The sequence below is a fragment of the Anabrus simplex genome, chromosome 6 (assembly GCF_040414725.1).
Source record: "Anabrus simplex isolate iqAnaSimp1 chromosome 6, ASM4041472v1, whole genome shotgun sequence".
Taxonomy (NCBI): Eukaryota; Metazoa; Arthropoda; class Insecta; order Orthoptera; family Tettigoniidae; genus Anabrus; species Anabrus simplex.
Window position 1 is genome coordinate 215,758,549 of NC_090270.1, and position 15,672 is coordinate 215,774,220.

Here is a 15,672-nt window from a genome sequence, read left to right on the forward strand (position 1 = left end):
GTATTTCTTTTGATAAAATTGGTGTGGAAGATTTTTGGTACTGGGCACATATTCAGAGAAGCATTGGCCATTAACATGGAACACATTTTTTCTGCAACAAAGAGAACGTTCTTTTGTTGATAATCCTTTGTAACAAATTACATACTAATTGGTTGCTATTTGTATATTAACTTGCTATTGGGACAGATCATGTAGCTTACAAATGCTCTAATTATTGTTCCTTAACTGTTTGTACAGATCTCATATCTTCCAAGAAAACTAATTTTAGAGTTCAGTACTTTTATCATTTTTGTTATCTTCTTTTCCCTCTCTCCCACAAGAATTCTCCATTTGTTCCCAGTTCCTGGTCATTAGATGCATGTGTCAAGTGACTAGAATTTCGGAGAGTAGGTCTCTTGCTCAGTTGGATTATTATTTTTGTGTGTACCACACACTTTGCTTCCTCCCACCTGTCAGTTCCTTCTTTGACTTAAACATGCTTTAAGGATGGGCTTCAAGTCATTGCAAATAGTAGTGTTTTTCCAGTAAAATTTGTCCTATAAGATAGTCATCTCTTTTGCTCAGGTGGCTGTCCCAAGAGCTGCAGTAGGTGTTGTTATAGGGAAAGGAGGAGACATGATTAAAAAAATTCAGAATGAAACAGGGGCCCGTGTGCAGTTTCAACAAGGACGTGACGATGGCCCTGGAGAGAGACGTTGTCTGTTGACAGGCAAACCAAACCAAGTTGACCAAGCTCGCCGGAGGATAGAGGAACTTATTGAGAGCGTTATGGTGAGCAGCTTTTTGTTTAATTTTTACTTTGGTTATTTTAACAGCTCAGCAATTGATACCTCAGATCCTGTTTCGTCAATTCCTTGTCTTCTCTCCTTTCTCCTGGTCCTACGTAATTGCTACTGATGTTTCTGTCTTCCTGGTGACTGTTGTGTGTTGCAATGATATGAATTCCAATCTTATTTGTTACATTTTAAGTTTCTATATCCTTAAAAACTCCAGTCCTATTTTGAGAACTTTCTCCTTGATATCTCAACCCTTCTGTGTCTAATGACCCCAACCTTCCTCTTGGTTGTATCTGTTAACCTGTGGTACCTTAATCATTGTTGACATAGATGGTCACTGCTGGAGACATCTTTGCTTCCAAACAGCAGTGACTGAAATTCTTCCATCCGTGCTATGTTCATCAAATCTTGCTTTTATGTGTTGGTCTCTGAGTGGAAATAGATTTGGCTGAAATTTTGAATGTTCTGCACGAACCTTAGTTTGTCCACTCCCCTTTTCTACATTGTCTAATCCACGGAGCGGTTAGTGTTAAGAATTAAAAACGGACAAGAGTGACTGCACCAGAGATGCATGAATTAAATTGGAATTGACCTTCCTAGGATAGTATTCAATTTGTACAATAGGAAGAAACACAATCAAATAAAACTGATTTGAAATTACCACACTAGGATATATTCCAGAGAATTTTTCCTGTAAAATGAAATGCTTTGCTGCACATGAGTGTGTGAGTGAATGAAAGCTTTGTATGTACTGCCAGTGAGTGCTCCCCGATGGTGTTCCAAAATTTGACCAGATATCAGTGTACAGTTAGTTCTAGATGAAGAATGGCACAATATTAGTAAGTGTGCAGAGGAATACAATGTTCTATTCTGCTCCACATAAGGGGCTGAAACGCTCAAGCCATAAATACTTCCACCCAGCCTCTGTGCAGATATAGAAGAATTCTATCAATTATTACAAACTGTGTTTATAGCAATACAAGAGTAATTTCCAAGGCTGTGATTTTTTTGCTGCCTACATTCTAAGTAAGGAAATGTGAATTTCATTTTATAATGTATATATTGCATTCACTATGGTTTAGGCACAATAACTTTCAAAATGTTAAATTGAGTGTGATAATCATGTGGCATAGTCGCTGGCTTCTCAGTGTGACCGGTTCAAATCGCAGCCAATGTCAGTGGGATTTTTTAAATACAAATATTGTGCCTCTTTGGTAACGATTCCACATGAAATTGGCTTTCCCACATGTTACCTAGTCATGTAATAATGCTTGCTTGTTTGTTTTCTGGCTTTAAATCCTGTTCCTGGCATTTATTTTGAAATAGCGAAGAACCACAATATGTAGTTTGTTGAAGTTCTTAGTAGTGACTTCCATTCTGGAATATCGTTCAATCTTTTCTCTTATTGAAGATATTATTTAACTTAATCTCACACACATGCATGTAAGCCCATCTCTGACCTGTCAAACTTATTCCTTCATGCACATTAATTTTCTGTAATTTTTAAAGTTAATTCCTTTTTTACTATGGTTTTGTTGTGAAGCAGCTTGCTATTCTCTAGTAATGCCAATGTAATGGTTCAGAGCTACTTTTCAGTTTCTTCTGATTAAACAGAAACAATATCTTTGGTATTCTCTTATCATCATAGCAATATATAGGAATTTGGTCTACATGGCTGATTAGTACTCATAGCGAAAACCATAAGGGGCATTCTTAAAACTTGGATAGTATAGCACTGGAATTGTACAGAATTAATCTTAGCATCTGTCATCCATTTATCTGTTAGTTGGAAGGTCTACAGGTCAGCATTTCTTTTAAATCACCTACATTGAAACATCACCTAGTCATGCCTAGTTCTTTAAATGTGAAACAGTCAGCATTTCTCAATTAGGTCTACTTCATATATGCTTGTTCCATAAACATGTTCATCCTTTGGAGCGATATAAGCACATTTCCCCCTTGTTATTTATTCGTTGAATATTTCTGTCTTTTCAGTCTCCTCCTGTCACCCTCAAACATATATATAAAAATAAGAGTTTTGTTTGAACATTGCTCAGAATTTAAAAAGAATGGTATTTCTGTTTCGGTTGTATTGACAGTAAGAAAGAAATGCCCTTCTTAATGTCCTGTAACATCGCGAGAAAACGGGTGACGAGAATTGAATGAAAATTGGTGTGTAGAGTGAGGCGTAAGGAACTGCAGTCTATATGCTATAATTTCATTTACTCTGGTTGAAATAGCACTGTAGTTTAAGGGAAGGCACCCAAAATTTTTTTAATTACCTGTGTTACTGGTTCTATCAAAGTACTACATAACGAAAGTTTAATAGAGCATACAATTTCTGATCATTTATGTCTTCAGTCTTAACAGTACTGACTGTAAAAGTGGTTGTGGTGATTGTTTTAAGAGGAAGTATAACTAGACAATCACTAAGGGCGTGAAATGAGACACTCTAGGCTCCCATACGTAATACTGTCGGAGTCAGAAACGGCCAAGTGTGGACGGAGGGAGGTCAGATGAAAGCATGGAGCCTGGCACAAGTGGAAACAATGCCAGGACTAAGCGAAGGGTTTCGTGGTTGCAAACCCCCCTTCCCAAGTCCATATAGTCGCATCTTATGCCGGGCAGGGGATATCGTGGGTGTTATTTTACCGCCCTCATCCACATGGGGATGACCATAATGAGAGAATTTATGAATTTAAATGAATTTAGACTTTAGTCATTTAGTACATATCGATACCAAGCATTGCTGGTATGGAAATGTTCAATCGTGTTAACTGGCATGAATTTTGTCATGATTGTCTTGAGCTGTAAACACACATGGTCGTCCGTCCATTTCGACAAGTCTTAACCCAGTCTTCACATGAGAAAAGATTTATGGTGACTTCCCAGTCTCGTTTCTGGGGTAACGTTAATATCTATGCAATTTAATACAATCGTATCTGTACACAACTTTACCTAGAATTCTGTATATAGTATAGATTTCCATAGTGAGGTATGGGTACATCAGCTAGTATAAAATGATTCAGATGCAGTGCAAATTGCTAATCACAACCCAATTTCCTTCTGATTTGCCTGTATATTTCATGACAAATGAGACCTTTCTTGTTTTTTTACAATGGTTCATAATTTCCGATATAGGCAGAACTAATCTGAAGGCCCATGAATGTAGGATTATCAGGATCTTCTGTCACTAATTCCAAAATCGCTACTCAAAATAAAAGACTATTGAAAGTGAAGTAATATGTGTATTTAACCCTCCGTTAAACGCGCGCTCTGTTGTAACACCACTACACGCGCGCGGACTAACAGTCCGAGACTGTTTGTAAGCTTTCATTCCTTTCATTTCAATTCTGTTTCCAAGAATTCCTTATTTCTCTCTTTTTTCAATCTGTCTTACACCGTAATTACTTTATTTTGATTTTATTTATATTGATAATCTACATTTACAGTAACGTTTCAGTCCTTTAGGATAAATTAGAAGTTATCAACCGCAAATCACGGGACTTAAGGAAACTAGTTGTAAATTAACAATAATTGGTTCTTAATTTGCTTCTTGGAATCAAATTGTAATCGTTGCATTCTATAAATTGATATATATCGCACGGAAGAAGTCACGACGTCGTGATGTTCTTGCCATGGAGTAAGTGCATTTCATTTCATCCACCTTATCAACGCCCGACTTCGTGTCGTAGAAGGTAATCATTGAGGGTTTTCATCCATTTGAATCTTCATCAACAGAATAGTATTCAAGGAAAGTAGATAGAACCAATACAACTTTGTCTTTTCTTGACATGTATGACACAAGTGTATATATAGCCATTTGTGCATGTTACGATTTCTTGTAGCATTTCGTCGGTAAAGAACATGCAGTGCTTAGCATTCTTTGCAACTCCTACTACTCCAGGCAAGTGTTTTGTAATAATATGTTCAGGTTGCCTGGCCTTTCTATTGGCAGGCCGATGATTCCACTCGGTCCCTTCCTTTCCAACATATATTTCATGCTGCTCACTTTCAGTCATGTCCTCTTCACATGTGGACTGTTCGCTCTAAGAATTATGATCACTATCGTTTACGACGTCTCGATCACTGTCACCACTCGCACCAACTTCATCGTCGTCCAACCACTGCTCGATTTGATCCATAACTCTCGGAATCAACTCCTTGGAAAGACGACGCAAAATCGTTATTCATAGGTCATTTGTATTATCATGTTTGTCCCACTGTAAATGATTACAAGTAGAAAATATATCAAAATGAGCCCACTACTACACTTATAGGTAGTAAAAGTATATAATTTTATAATAAATAGTAAGGAAAGAATGGATGACTTACCAAAAGAGTGAGTAAGATTAACAACTCACCAATACACGCTTGCAGACTCAGACTCCGCAAGTCTGCAGTTGACAATATAAACTTCTGTAATTGACAGCTCGGCGATTACTCAGACATTCTCGGGCCGTCACGGCCTTTGTATTGTTGCAGAAGGAAGCTACAAGAAGGCAGCCCGTTCTGCCTTGTATTTTCGGCCTATGATACCAAAGAATAATAAAGTGCGGACTCTCACTCCGCGGCGCGTGTAACGGAGGGTTAACATTCCTTGGTTGACATTGGATAAGATGGTATGGTAGGAGATTAACTTATCATTTATGTGTTATTCTGAAAGTCGATCAAAAACTGAGGAAAATGTTCATCTGCCACTTGTAGGTCTTCCTCACCCTGGTTAACTCCTGACACTTTTCATTGACACTCAGTGACAATGGTATGCTGACTGAGAGTTCCATTTGCTTACTACTATGCTAATCTTCCTGAGTTTTGGTACATTAAGCCCAGTATAGCCTATATCCAGGTTTTGTCCAAATAGAGTAGAAGTCTGTTACAGCGAGAATTCATAACGGCGAAAAATTTACTCGCTATAGCGGATTGTCGTTATATTCGATTTTCGTATGAAATTACATGGTCTGTATCGCACTTCAATAGATTCACAACTAAGTATTTTTTTATTTTCCACCTAGTCGATACAATGATTGCCTAAGGCAATTTAATGGTTAAAAGTGGTACATGTTTCATATATTATCAACATCTTCAGCCACATAACACTGTTTAGATGAAAAAGTACATAAATTGACAAAGTAATGCTCTAGAGGAAGTGTCCTTAAACTTAACATAAGATTGACAACATTAATACAAACAAAAATCTCAAGAGAAAATATATAAATTATTTCTACAATTGAAAGCAGTCGTGAAGGAAACTCTTTGTACAATGTTCCATAGAGAATATGTCCTAATGAATATTCTTTTCTTAATTCATGAAAAAAGATCAATTTATAAATTAAAAATGATACAATTTATAAGTAATTGTCGAAATGAAGAAATCCAGTTATCACAATGTGGCTCTTATTGAGATATGAAATGTCATCTGAAATCAGTAACGTACTGTGCCGTATCTTGAGGTGTATCACATTCTTACTTAATTTCCATATACAACATTAAAATTATGATATTGTTTACTTCAGTCTTTAATTTTAATGACTTAACTGCTATCTGCCTCTTCTTTATGTATTTATTATGAAAACGTGTTATCCTCTTTCATTTTGAATTTTGTTTAAAGAACAGCAGTCGACGGTATTACTAATCAACTCCAACATTGCCTTTGAACGTCAATGAGAAAGTTCGCAAATTTACAAAGTGAGGTACCATACTTAAGTTGATCGATCGCATTTTGTAGCAAACATTTCACTTTTCTTATTAATACAGCGTCACCTATTCTAACTTAACCGTACTATACGTATGATGAAAACACACTTCAAGCGCCTGTAGAGAAATATAATAGCCTTTCCGTAATTTAACCAGACACGAGAAAATACAGACTATCATCTGATATCAGTTAAGCCTTCTGCTATATCTCGATGTATCCCATTCTTACTTAATTGCAGTATTTAGCCTTAAAATTAAGTGGTCGTTTAGTCAGCCTTAATTTTTAACAAGTTAACCGTTACTGGACAAGTTTTTTTAACGCATTTATTACGAAAATATGTTCTTTCATTTCAAATTTTCTTTATGGGACAGCAGTCCACGGATATTACTAGTAGACTCGGACATCACCTTCGAATGTCGACTTGAGAACTCACTAGTGCACATAGCGAGGAAACGATGCTGAAGGTAATCGATCGCATTCAATATCATCGCTGGGGTGTAAAAATATCGGTAACGAAAAAATCTTGCACGCTTTCTCGCTCCTGATAACGGATGCCTCAGTGATAGGGCTCTTGCTGTGACCGAAGGATGATACACAGTTAAATGTAGGAATTTTGAAGGGACATAAAATGTTCGTCACTGCAACGGAGTTCTCGTTATATGCCGTACTCGCTATAACGGACTTCTACTGTAACAGATTAGTCCTTTATTTTTATGGTCCAAGTGAGTCACTGGTACTTGTTCGTTACATTAAGTCGCTCTTAACACATCAAATGCTCTTACCTGCTTTTAGAACATGTAATCCAATCATGCTTGAACCCAATGAGCAGTACTTTCAAAATTTGAAGAAATAAACAAGCCTTCAAACACATCGGCACAAGACTTCCACAACAACTAAAACTACAACCACAAACATAGACGAGAGAGGTGTTGCCACCAACTACTACTAATTCAAACTCAAGACCTGCTGTTTACTATATTAAAACTTACCAGAGTACATCACAAATTGGAATAAGGTTCTTATCAATATGACGCATACCAGCTTCAGAAATTTCTCGAAGATTACCATACACAGCTAAAATCAACATAACATAAAAGCAATGGAACTACACAGAAGATAGAAGAATGGAACCTATGCAACATGAACTAAAAATTTTCAACAAGTGTCTACCTATACTTACCAAATTTTAATGTGTTAAAACTTTTTAAGTGTTTTATATTATGACCCATATGTTTTAATATGTCCTACATACTCGTGTTCTAACTTGTAACTTTTTACCTTGACTACTGATATTTTAATTACATGCTACTGTATACATTTCCATCCTCCATTAGACATCTGGATGTCTAATACAATAACAACTTGTGAATTGTCTAATGGTTGAAACAAATCATGTACTAGCTGATGATGGCCGTTAAAGAGCCGAAACCGGTACTAGTTTAATCTATTTAAAATAAAATAAATTGTGTATTGATTGGTGGAAAAACACTTCTTATCTATACTTTGTATCTGTTGCACCTGAAAGAACAGCAAACTGGCATATTTCGTAGAAGTTGTGAATAACTTGACATTCTTCTTCTGTACGAAATACTAGGTTTCCTTCTTTACAATTCTATCAACTAAAGCTTTAGAAATTCTAGTGCCTTCAAGCATTGCATGATAAATTGTCGCTTGTATATTTAAACAGTATTCAATCTCATATGAGCTTGTTTAAGGAAATGTTTCAATTCTCAGAAATTTACTTCTATTTGTTTCGATTATTTGACATTAAGAACCTATGAAAAAAAACATAAGCTTGCTAAGGATGATTTCAAGGCGGAAGAGGAGTTTAGAGTGCAGGCATGTATGGCTAAAGTGAGATGGCAATGGAAACAATCTTCATATTTTGAGGCAAATTTTAAGACACACATCCGAGCACGGCAATTGTAGTACAGGATAGAACCCCCATTTTAGTGACATTGTTATTATGCCCTTCGAAAATTGCTATATATATCTGCAATATTCTTCGGTTACAGTGGGAACTCGTTCACTTATTCATCCGTTATTACGTGCGTGTTAGTTTTTATCTGTTATCAATATTCGTACTCCAGCGATTATATTGAATGCAATGAATGATCTTCCATGTCAATTCCTCGCTGTGCACGAGTGAGTCTATCTTGAGTGAGCCAGGTATCTCCTCGCAACTGTGACTGGTGTGAACAAAGATCAGGAAAACATGTTTTTGCAATAAGTGCAATGACTGCAGTTGTTAACTCCCTAGCAATAATGGCTGGAGTAAACAATTGCTTAATTTTAATTCTGTGTACTGAAATAAAATAAGAACATGATATTCTTCTCAAGATGCAGTGGTATGTATAACTAATTTCAGAGATTAGGTTATGTACTTTTGTGTCTTGTTAAATTTCAAAAAGGCTGTGCCTGTGTAAATTTATAGTAAAAAGTTTTATCATTATTCTACTGGGAGCTTAAGGTATGTTTTCAGAATACATGCACGGTGAACCTAGGTTAGGTAATAAAATGGAAATGTTTTGCCACAAGCCTCTGGAGTGTTGCTGTTGCAATTTTCAAGAATGAAACTGAATATGCTAATGAGTAAGCCGCTGCTTGAAAAACATCCGGAAATTTGTTTAAACAAACCAGTTGCTGCTTCATACCGATTTTAACCTGTTTGTCCAGTGGTGGTATCTTTCCCGATTTTTATGGAAAATCATGTAGGCCCTATAACGTAACCCCCTGTGGGTAAAGGCGGTAGAATAACACCCACAGTATACTTTGCCTGTCGTACGAAGCGACTAAAAGGGGCCTCAGGGGTTCTGAACTTTGGAGCGTGGCTTTGCGACCATGGGACCCTCAGCTCAGTCCTGGCATTGATTCTATTTACTTGTGCCAGGCTCCTCACTTTCATCTATCCTATCTGACCTCCCTTGGTCAACTCTTGTTCATTCGCGACCCCGACGGTATTACGTATGGAGGCCTAGGGAGTCTCATTTTCATGCCCTTCGTGGCCCTTGTCTTCCCTTGTCTGATAACTTCATTTTTCGAAGTGTCGGACCCCTTCCATTTTTTCGCTCTGATTAGTGTTATATAGAGGATGGTTTCCTAGTTGTACTTCCTCTTGAAACAATAATCACCACCACCTATAACTTAATAAGAACAATCTTAAACCGAAGCAGCTTTGCATTCACCGAAAATAATCTGTCAAAGGGGTTATTTACTTATTTGTTTATTTGATTAAATTTATTTATTTTCAAAGAGCAATCTGAGCCAAAGCTAGTTATACTGCATTATAGGTTTCTTGCTTAGATAGCAGGGGGCAGTTTAACACAAGGGTAGTCTTTAGCTCAAACCATACAAAGTTGCAACTACAGTACAGTGTGTAGGGTAGATATCTCTTTATTGTCCGGCTTCATGGCTAAATGGTTAGCGTTTTGGCCTTTGGTCATAGCGGTCCTATGTTTGATTCTCGGCAGGGTCGGGAATTTTAACCCTAATTGGTTTATTTCGCTGCACAGGGGCTGGGTGTATGTGTAGTCTTCATCATTTCATCTTCACCACGACGCGCAGGTCGCCTACGGTCGTCAAACAAAAGATTGCATCTGGCAAGCCTAACACGTCCTTGAACACTCACGGCACTAGAAGCCCTACGCGATTTATCTCGTCGATTTATTCACTGTGTAGATTATGTTATGATAGTACATTTTATGTAAATAGAGGGAAATACCTCTGGAAAAGTTGTGCTTTCTTCTGAAACCATTTAGGGTAGAAAATATCACGTCCCTGTTAAAACGTTAAATAGGGTTTCTAGTATATTAACTGAAACTATGTTGAAAATACTTGTTATACACACAATCTATAATGATTATTTGCTTTTATCCTTCATGATGAACACCCTAATGTTGTTCCTAATCGTGAAATGGGTTTTGGAAATGTAGTGACCTACAGTATGAAGTCTTTTGGTCTGTGGATGACTGAACTGCACTTGCTTCACTTCCTAACAACAAAACCCTTATCTAAGGTACCATTTTCTTCGAACTTATGGAGGCTTTATTACTCCCCTTTTCACTTCATAGTTTGATTCTATTGATGGATTCCTTGATGTTGATTTAAGAATCAAGATCGGTGGAAGCAAATAAAACTCCCTTCTAAGCAGAAGACCCATGATTCTAGCCAACAATTTAAATACTTGCAGTTCTTCAACAGGATCAGCAAAGTAAGGAAGAAGTTTTAGCCTTAAAGTCCAGAAAACAAAATTCATTATTTTAATTCAGAAAGAAGGAAAAAGAAAGAAAAATCTGTGCGTGAAGACTCCATTTGTAAGGATATAATTTATAAAGTACGTGGGGCGCTGCCTGAAACTAAGATGGGATGTTGGTGTCACAACTTAGATTTCAGATTCGACACCTTGTTGTGTTGTGTTTATGGTTGCCATTTACTGTGTGTTGAACGCTGGGCATATAAAGCTTCTTTATTGAACTGGCAATGTTCTTTTCATATGTGGATGTATTGCAGGCTATTGTAGATCCCAGAAGTAGACCATGACACAAACAAGGTTGTGTTGGGAAATAATGCTAAAATCTGAGAAGCAGTCGATCCCCTCTCCTGAAATGCAAGTACAACCTGATATAACTGACCGTCGAAAGTTGGTTGACAGACAATTGGGGCATTGCGATAATACTCCTAGGCTCGGAACCTCTCGACAGTGATTCAGAACGTTGCAGGAATTGTATGTAACACAACACTGCATGGTACGACAAATCTGGCACATGATAAATACAGTAGAAGTCCGCTATAGCGATTACGGCATATAACAAGAACTCCGTTATAGCGGCGACTTTTTTCTGTCCCTTCAAAATTCCTATATTAAACTGTGTATCATCCTTCGGTTACAGCGAGAACCCTATCACTGGCGCATCCGTTATTACGAGCGATTAAGCGTGCGCGCGTTTTCAGTTAATGATATTTATGCACCCCAGCGATGATATTGCATGTGTCGTAATCTATAATCTTCATTTCCGTATTGACGAATTACACAATTAAAAAAAGGAAAGAATTTCCACCAATCAATACTTGTTTTTTATTGCTTAATCAATACTTGTTTTTTATTGCTTAATCAATACTTGTTTTTTATTGCTTATATTAGTTTAATATAAGCAATAAAAAAACAAGTATTGATTGGTGGAAATTCTTTCCTATTTTTAATTGGATATTGCATGTGATCGATTACCTTCGGCATCGTTTCCTCGCTATGTGCACCAGAGATTTCTCTCGTCGACATTCGAAGGCGATGTCGGAGTCGATTAGTAACACCCGTCGACAGCTGTTCCGTAAAGAAAATTTGAAATGAAAGAGAACATATTTTCGTAATAAATGCGCAAATAACGTGTCCGATAACGGTTGTTAACTCGTTAAAAATTAAGGCTGACTAAACGACCGCTTAATTTTGAGGCTAAATACTGCACTTAAGTAAGAATGGGATACATCTCGAGATATGGCAGAGTGCTTAATTGACTTCAGAGGTTAGTTTATATTTTGTCGCGTCTGGTTAAATTACGGAAAGGCTATTATGAAAATTTATAGCGAGAAAGTTTTCATTTCTCTACTGGCGCTTGAAGTGTGTTTTCATCATACGTATAGTACGGTTAAGTTAGGATACGTGACGCTGTTTGAATAAGAAAACTGAAACGTTTGCAACAAAATGCGATCGATGATTTTCGGTACGGTAGAGTTTTGTCACTATGTGTATTTGCGAGCGCTCTCGTTGACATTCGAAGGCGATGTTGAATTTGATCAGTAATACCCATCGACTGCTGTTCTCTAAAGAAAACTCGAAATGAAAGAGGACAACATGTTTTCGTAATAAATGCGTAAATAACGTGGCCGATAGCAGTTGTTAACTCATTAAAAATAAAGACTGAAGTAAACGATATCTTAATTTTAATGTTATATACCGGCACGGAAATTAAGTAAGAATGTGATACACCTCAAGATATGGCAGAGTACATCACTGATTTCAGAGGATATTTCATATCTTCTCACGTCTAGTTACGGCTATTTACATGTAAATTTTTCGCGAGGTGGTTATTTCTCTACATGCATTTCAAATATACTTTTATGATAGGCTAATTATACGGTTATATTAAGTGACGCCGTTAGAAGAAGAAAGCTGAGGTGTTTGCCACATAAATCTCTGGAGTGATACCGTATTTTTCCGAATCCAAGACTTTTCTCAGAATCTCGTGTGAAAACTCAAGGGTTGTTGCATTCGCGACCTAACAATAAGTTAATGGATACCACTAGCAACTACCGCGCTAACCACGCTGCTTCTTTTCACACGCGCACAGAACTCGTTCACAATAAACGACCGCCTCTTTACTACACATCGCTAGCCGCGACAACCGGTTGTGCAGTGCCTGTGTGTTTCTCAAATCTGCAGAATGGCATCAAAACATGCGACCCTTCGAATTCTTAGAAAAGCCATGGCTACTCAGTGGCAGGGTCATAATGCGTCTATTGTACTCGATGCTTAGTAAAATTAAGGTTTATACACAGCAGGAATATTTTCGTGATGGATAGTCATATTGTAAAGATACTTGGAAAAGGTATTGCCGGCAAATTTTCAACGGGTTCTAGTCGATATTATCGTGCCAATTTTAAGTTAATGATTATTAAACACTCGGAAATGTAGAATAATTGTGCAGCCGCAAGAACATATGGCATAGGTTCTAACTAAAGCCAATATTTGGCGTTAGCGTGAAGGCAAAGAGCTAAAAAAATTCGTACTGCACAAAAAATGCATTCAGTGGTCCCGCAACATGGACGCTTTAAAGAAGTCGAAGGTGAAATTGTGAGCTATGTGCTCGAAAAACGTAAGGGCGGAATGGCCATACCGTGGCGCAATAAACTTGTTCGTTGACTTTCAACGTTCGCGATTAGGCCTATACATCGCTAGCCGCTGAATTTGGCCGAACCTGACAAGCGAGACGTGCGTGTAGCGTTAGCCGGTGATATCTGACGCTGCGTAAAAGTAACAGTTTTATAGACAGCAAGAATAATTTCTTGATGGGTCGTTGTATTGTACAGATGCATGGAATAGGTATTGCCGGAAAATTTTCAACGAGTTCTCTTCGGTATTATGATGCCAATGTTAAGTTAATGGTCCTCAAACCCGCAGAAATAAAGAATAATTGTGCAGCCGCAAAAAAAGGAAATACGGCGTGATGAAAGTCAATGTTCGGCATTTAAAAGTCTAAAAATGCGTAGGCCTACTGTACAACAAGGCATTCATATGATTTTACACACTTCTTTTTGAGCCTCATTTAAATTTTTTGAATGGAAAAGTGGGGTTCATCTTGGATTTGGAGAAATACGCTACTATATTTTTTCAGAAATAAATTAAACATACACATTCACCTAGTATCGGATTACGAAAAATAACAAACACGTAGGCCGTAGTGTGGATATCATCTGCGGAAACACAAGTTATGAACAAACTTATTGCCGTTTCATACAGATTTTAATGTGCATGAAGGGTTTTCCGACTTTTATACATAAATCGGATATAACGACAATCCGCTATAGCGAGTGATTTTTTCGCTGTTGTGAATTCTCGCTATAACGGACTTCTACTGTATTTCTTTGTAACAATAGTTACGCAAGATAAAATGAACCTTGATGCATGATGAGATGGAGGAATAGGACTTGAAGTGATCATCATCATCATCAGTGTCCCACTCCAGTCTCCCGGGTGTGGTTTATTTAAGTAAGCCGGGGGGATTTATTATTCAGAAGGTTGGCAGCACTTTAGCAGGTCACAGCAAGTAGTAGTTCAATATTTGAGCTAAAATCACCTGCAATATTAGTATGAAATTGGGTTCTAGTTCTGCTGAGAAAAATCATGCTGTTGCTTGTTAGTCCTCTGCTCATAATTAAATACAGTGAAACCTCAGAATGTGAGTAACTTGGTCTACGAGTGTTTTGCAAGACGAGCAAACATTTAAAATAAATTGTAACTTGATAAGCCTGTGAGGTTCCGTAATATGAGCGTCCTGTGTGCCTACATTATCCCCTCGCCTGTTCTTTGTTTTCCCCTCCCCTCTGCCTCTCTCTTTCCTGGCAGTCTGTGTAATCATCTCCTGCACTGAACTTCAGTTGCCATGCCTCGCTCGCATACAGTACCATACGAGTGCACGTGTTGTTTCTTTCATTGGTGTTTTAACTGTACTGCAAAGATGGGCCCTGTGAATGAAAAGAAGGCTGAAAAGGAATTTTGTCGCAGGAAGGAGATGATTACGAAGGAAGAAGGAAATGATTGAAAAGCACTAACGAGGTAAGCAAGTGGCTGATATTGCGAGATCTTCTAACAAGTCTTCGTCAACGATTCGCATAATGTTAAAGAAGAGAGAAGAGATAAAAGGAGTAGATGCAGCAAAAGGAGTCACTAGAGTACCAAAGAAACGGCCACATGTTCTGGAAGATGTAGAGAAGTTGCTTCTCGTTTGGATAAATAAGCAACTAGCAGGCAATACTGTGACCGAGAATTTAATCTGCCAGAAGGCAAAGACTCGTAACTAAATTACCATGTAGTATACGTACGTCAACAGAAATCGAAAGCTTCAAGGTCAATGGGAGATGGTTTGACAACTTCAATAGAAGTGGCACCCATAGTGGTGTGAGGTAGAAAGTGCAGTTCAATTTGTTTCATGTTATATTTTGTTTGACAAATGTTAAGCAAACCATCTGCGTTTCAATAGTTTCTTGTGGGAGAATTTGCTTTGATTTATGAGGGCATTCAATTACAAGCATGTTGCTGGAACGAATTATGATGGTAATCCAAGGTTCCACTGTACACTTAAAAAGTGGTTGTATTCCAGTAAAATTATTTCAGTTAATGCAAACAATTGTGTGTTTGTTGCCATTAATGCTTTCACCACTCGTACTTCTAGACATGATACTGTATAGGCTTTTGGACTTAAGCCGTGTCAAGAAAATAAGGTGAAATTCTTTGTTTCGCAGAGAACTATGCTCTGCGTCATCAGACGAAATCTTGACTGTCCACGAGAAAGGCTTCTTAAACAATGTTCATTCGCCACCAGACGGCTCACAGGATGTGGCACAGCGCTAGCATTTGAAGCGGAGGCTGACTGAACCCTCAGAATGGGTCTAAGACGTTATGAGCGCACCCTTTCCACTTCTATTATA

General features: G+C 37.7%; 1 protein-coding gene across 9 annotated transcripts in view; it reads left to right on the forward strand.

Annotated features, from left to right (window-relative positions):
• Psi (P-element somatic inhibitor) overlaps positions 1–15,672 on the forward strand; it is a 298,816-nt gene that overhangs the window by 162,991 nt on the left and 120,153 nt on the right. For 8 of the 9 annotated variants that reach the window (XR_010860573.2, XR_010860574.2, XM_067150191.2 and 5 more), the window contains one exon: positions 565–771. The exons of the other annotated variant lie outside the window; for it this stretch is intronic. Coding sequence is in view for 6 of the 8 variants with exons in the window: in XM_067150191.2 (XP_067006292.1) it covers positions 565–771 (207 nt within the window). In the remaining 2 variants the exon portion in view is untranslated. The remainder of the gene's footprint in view (positions 1–564; positions 772–15,672) is intronic. 9 annotated transcript variants of the gene reach the window in all.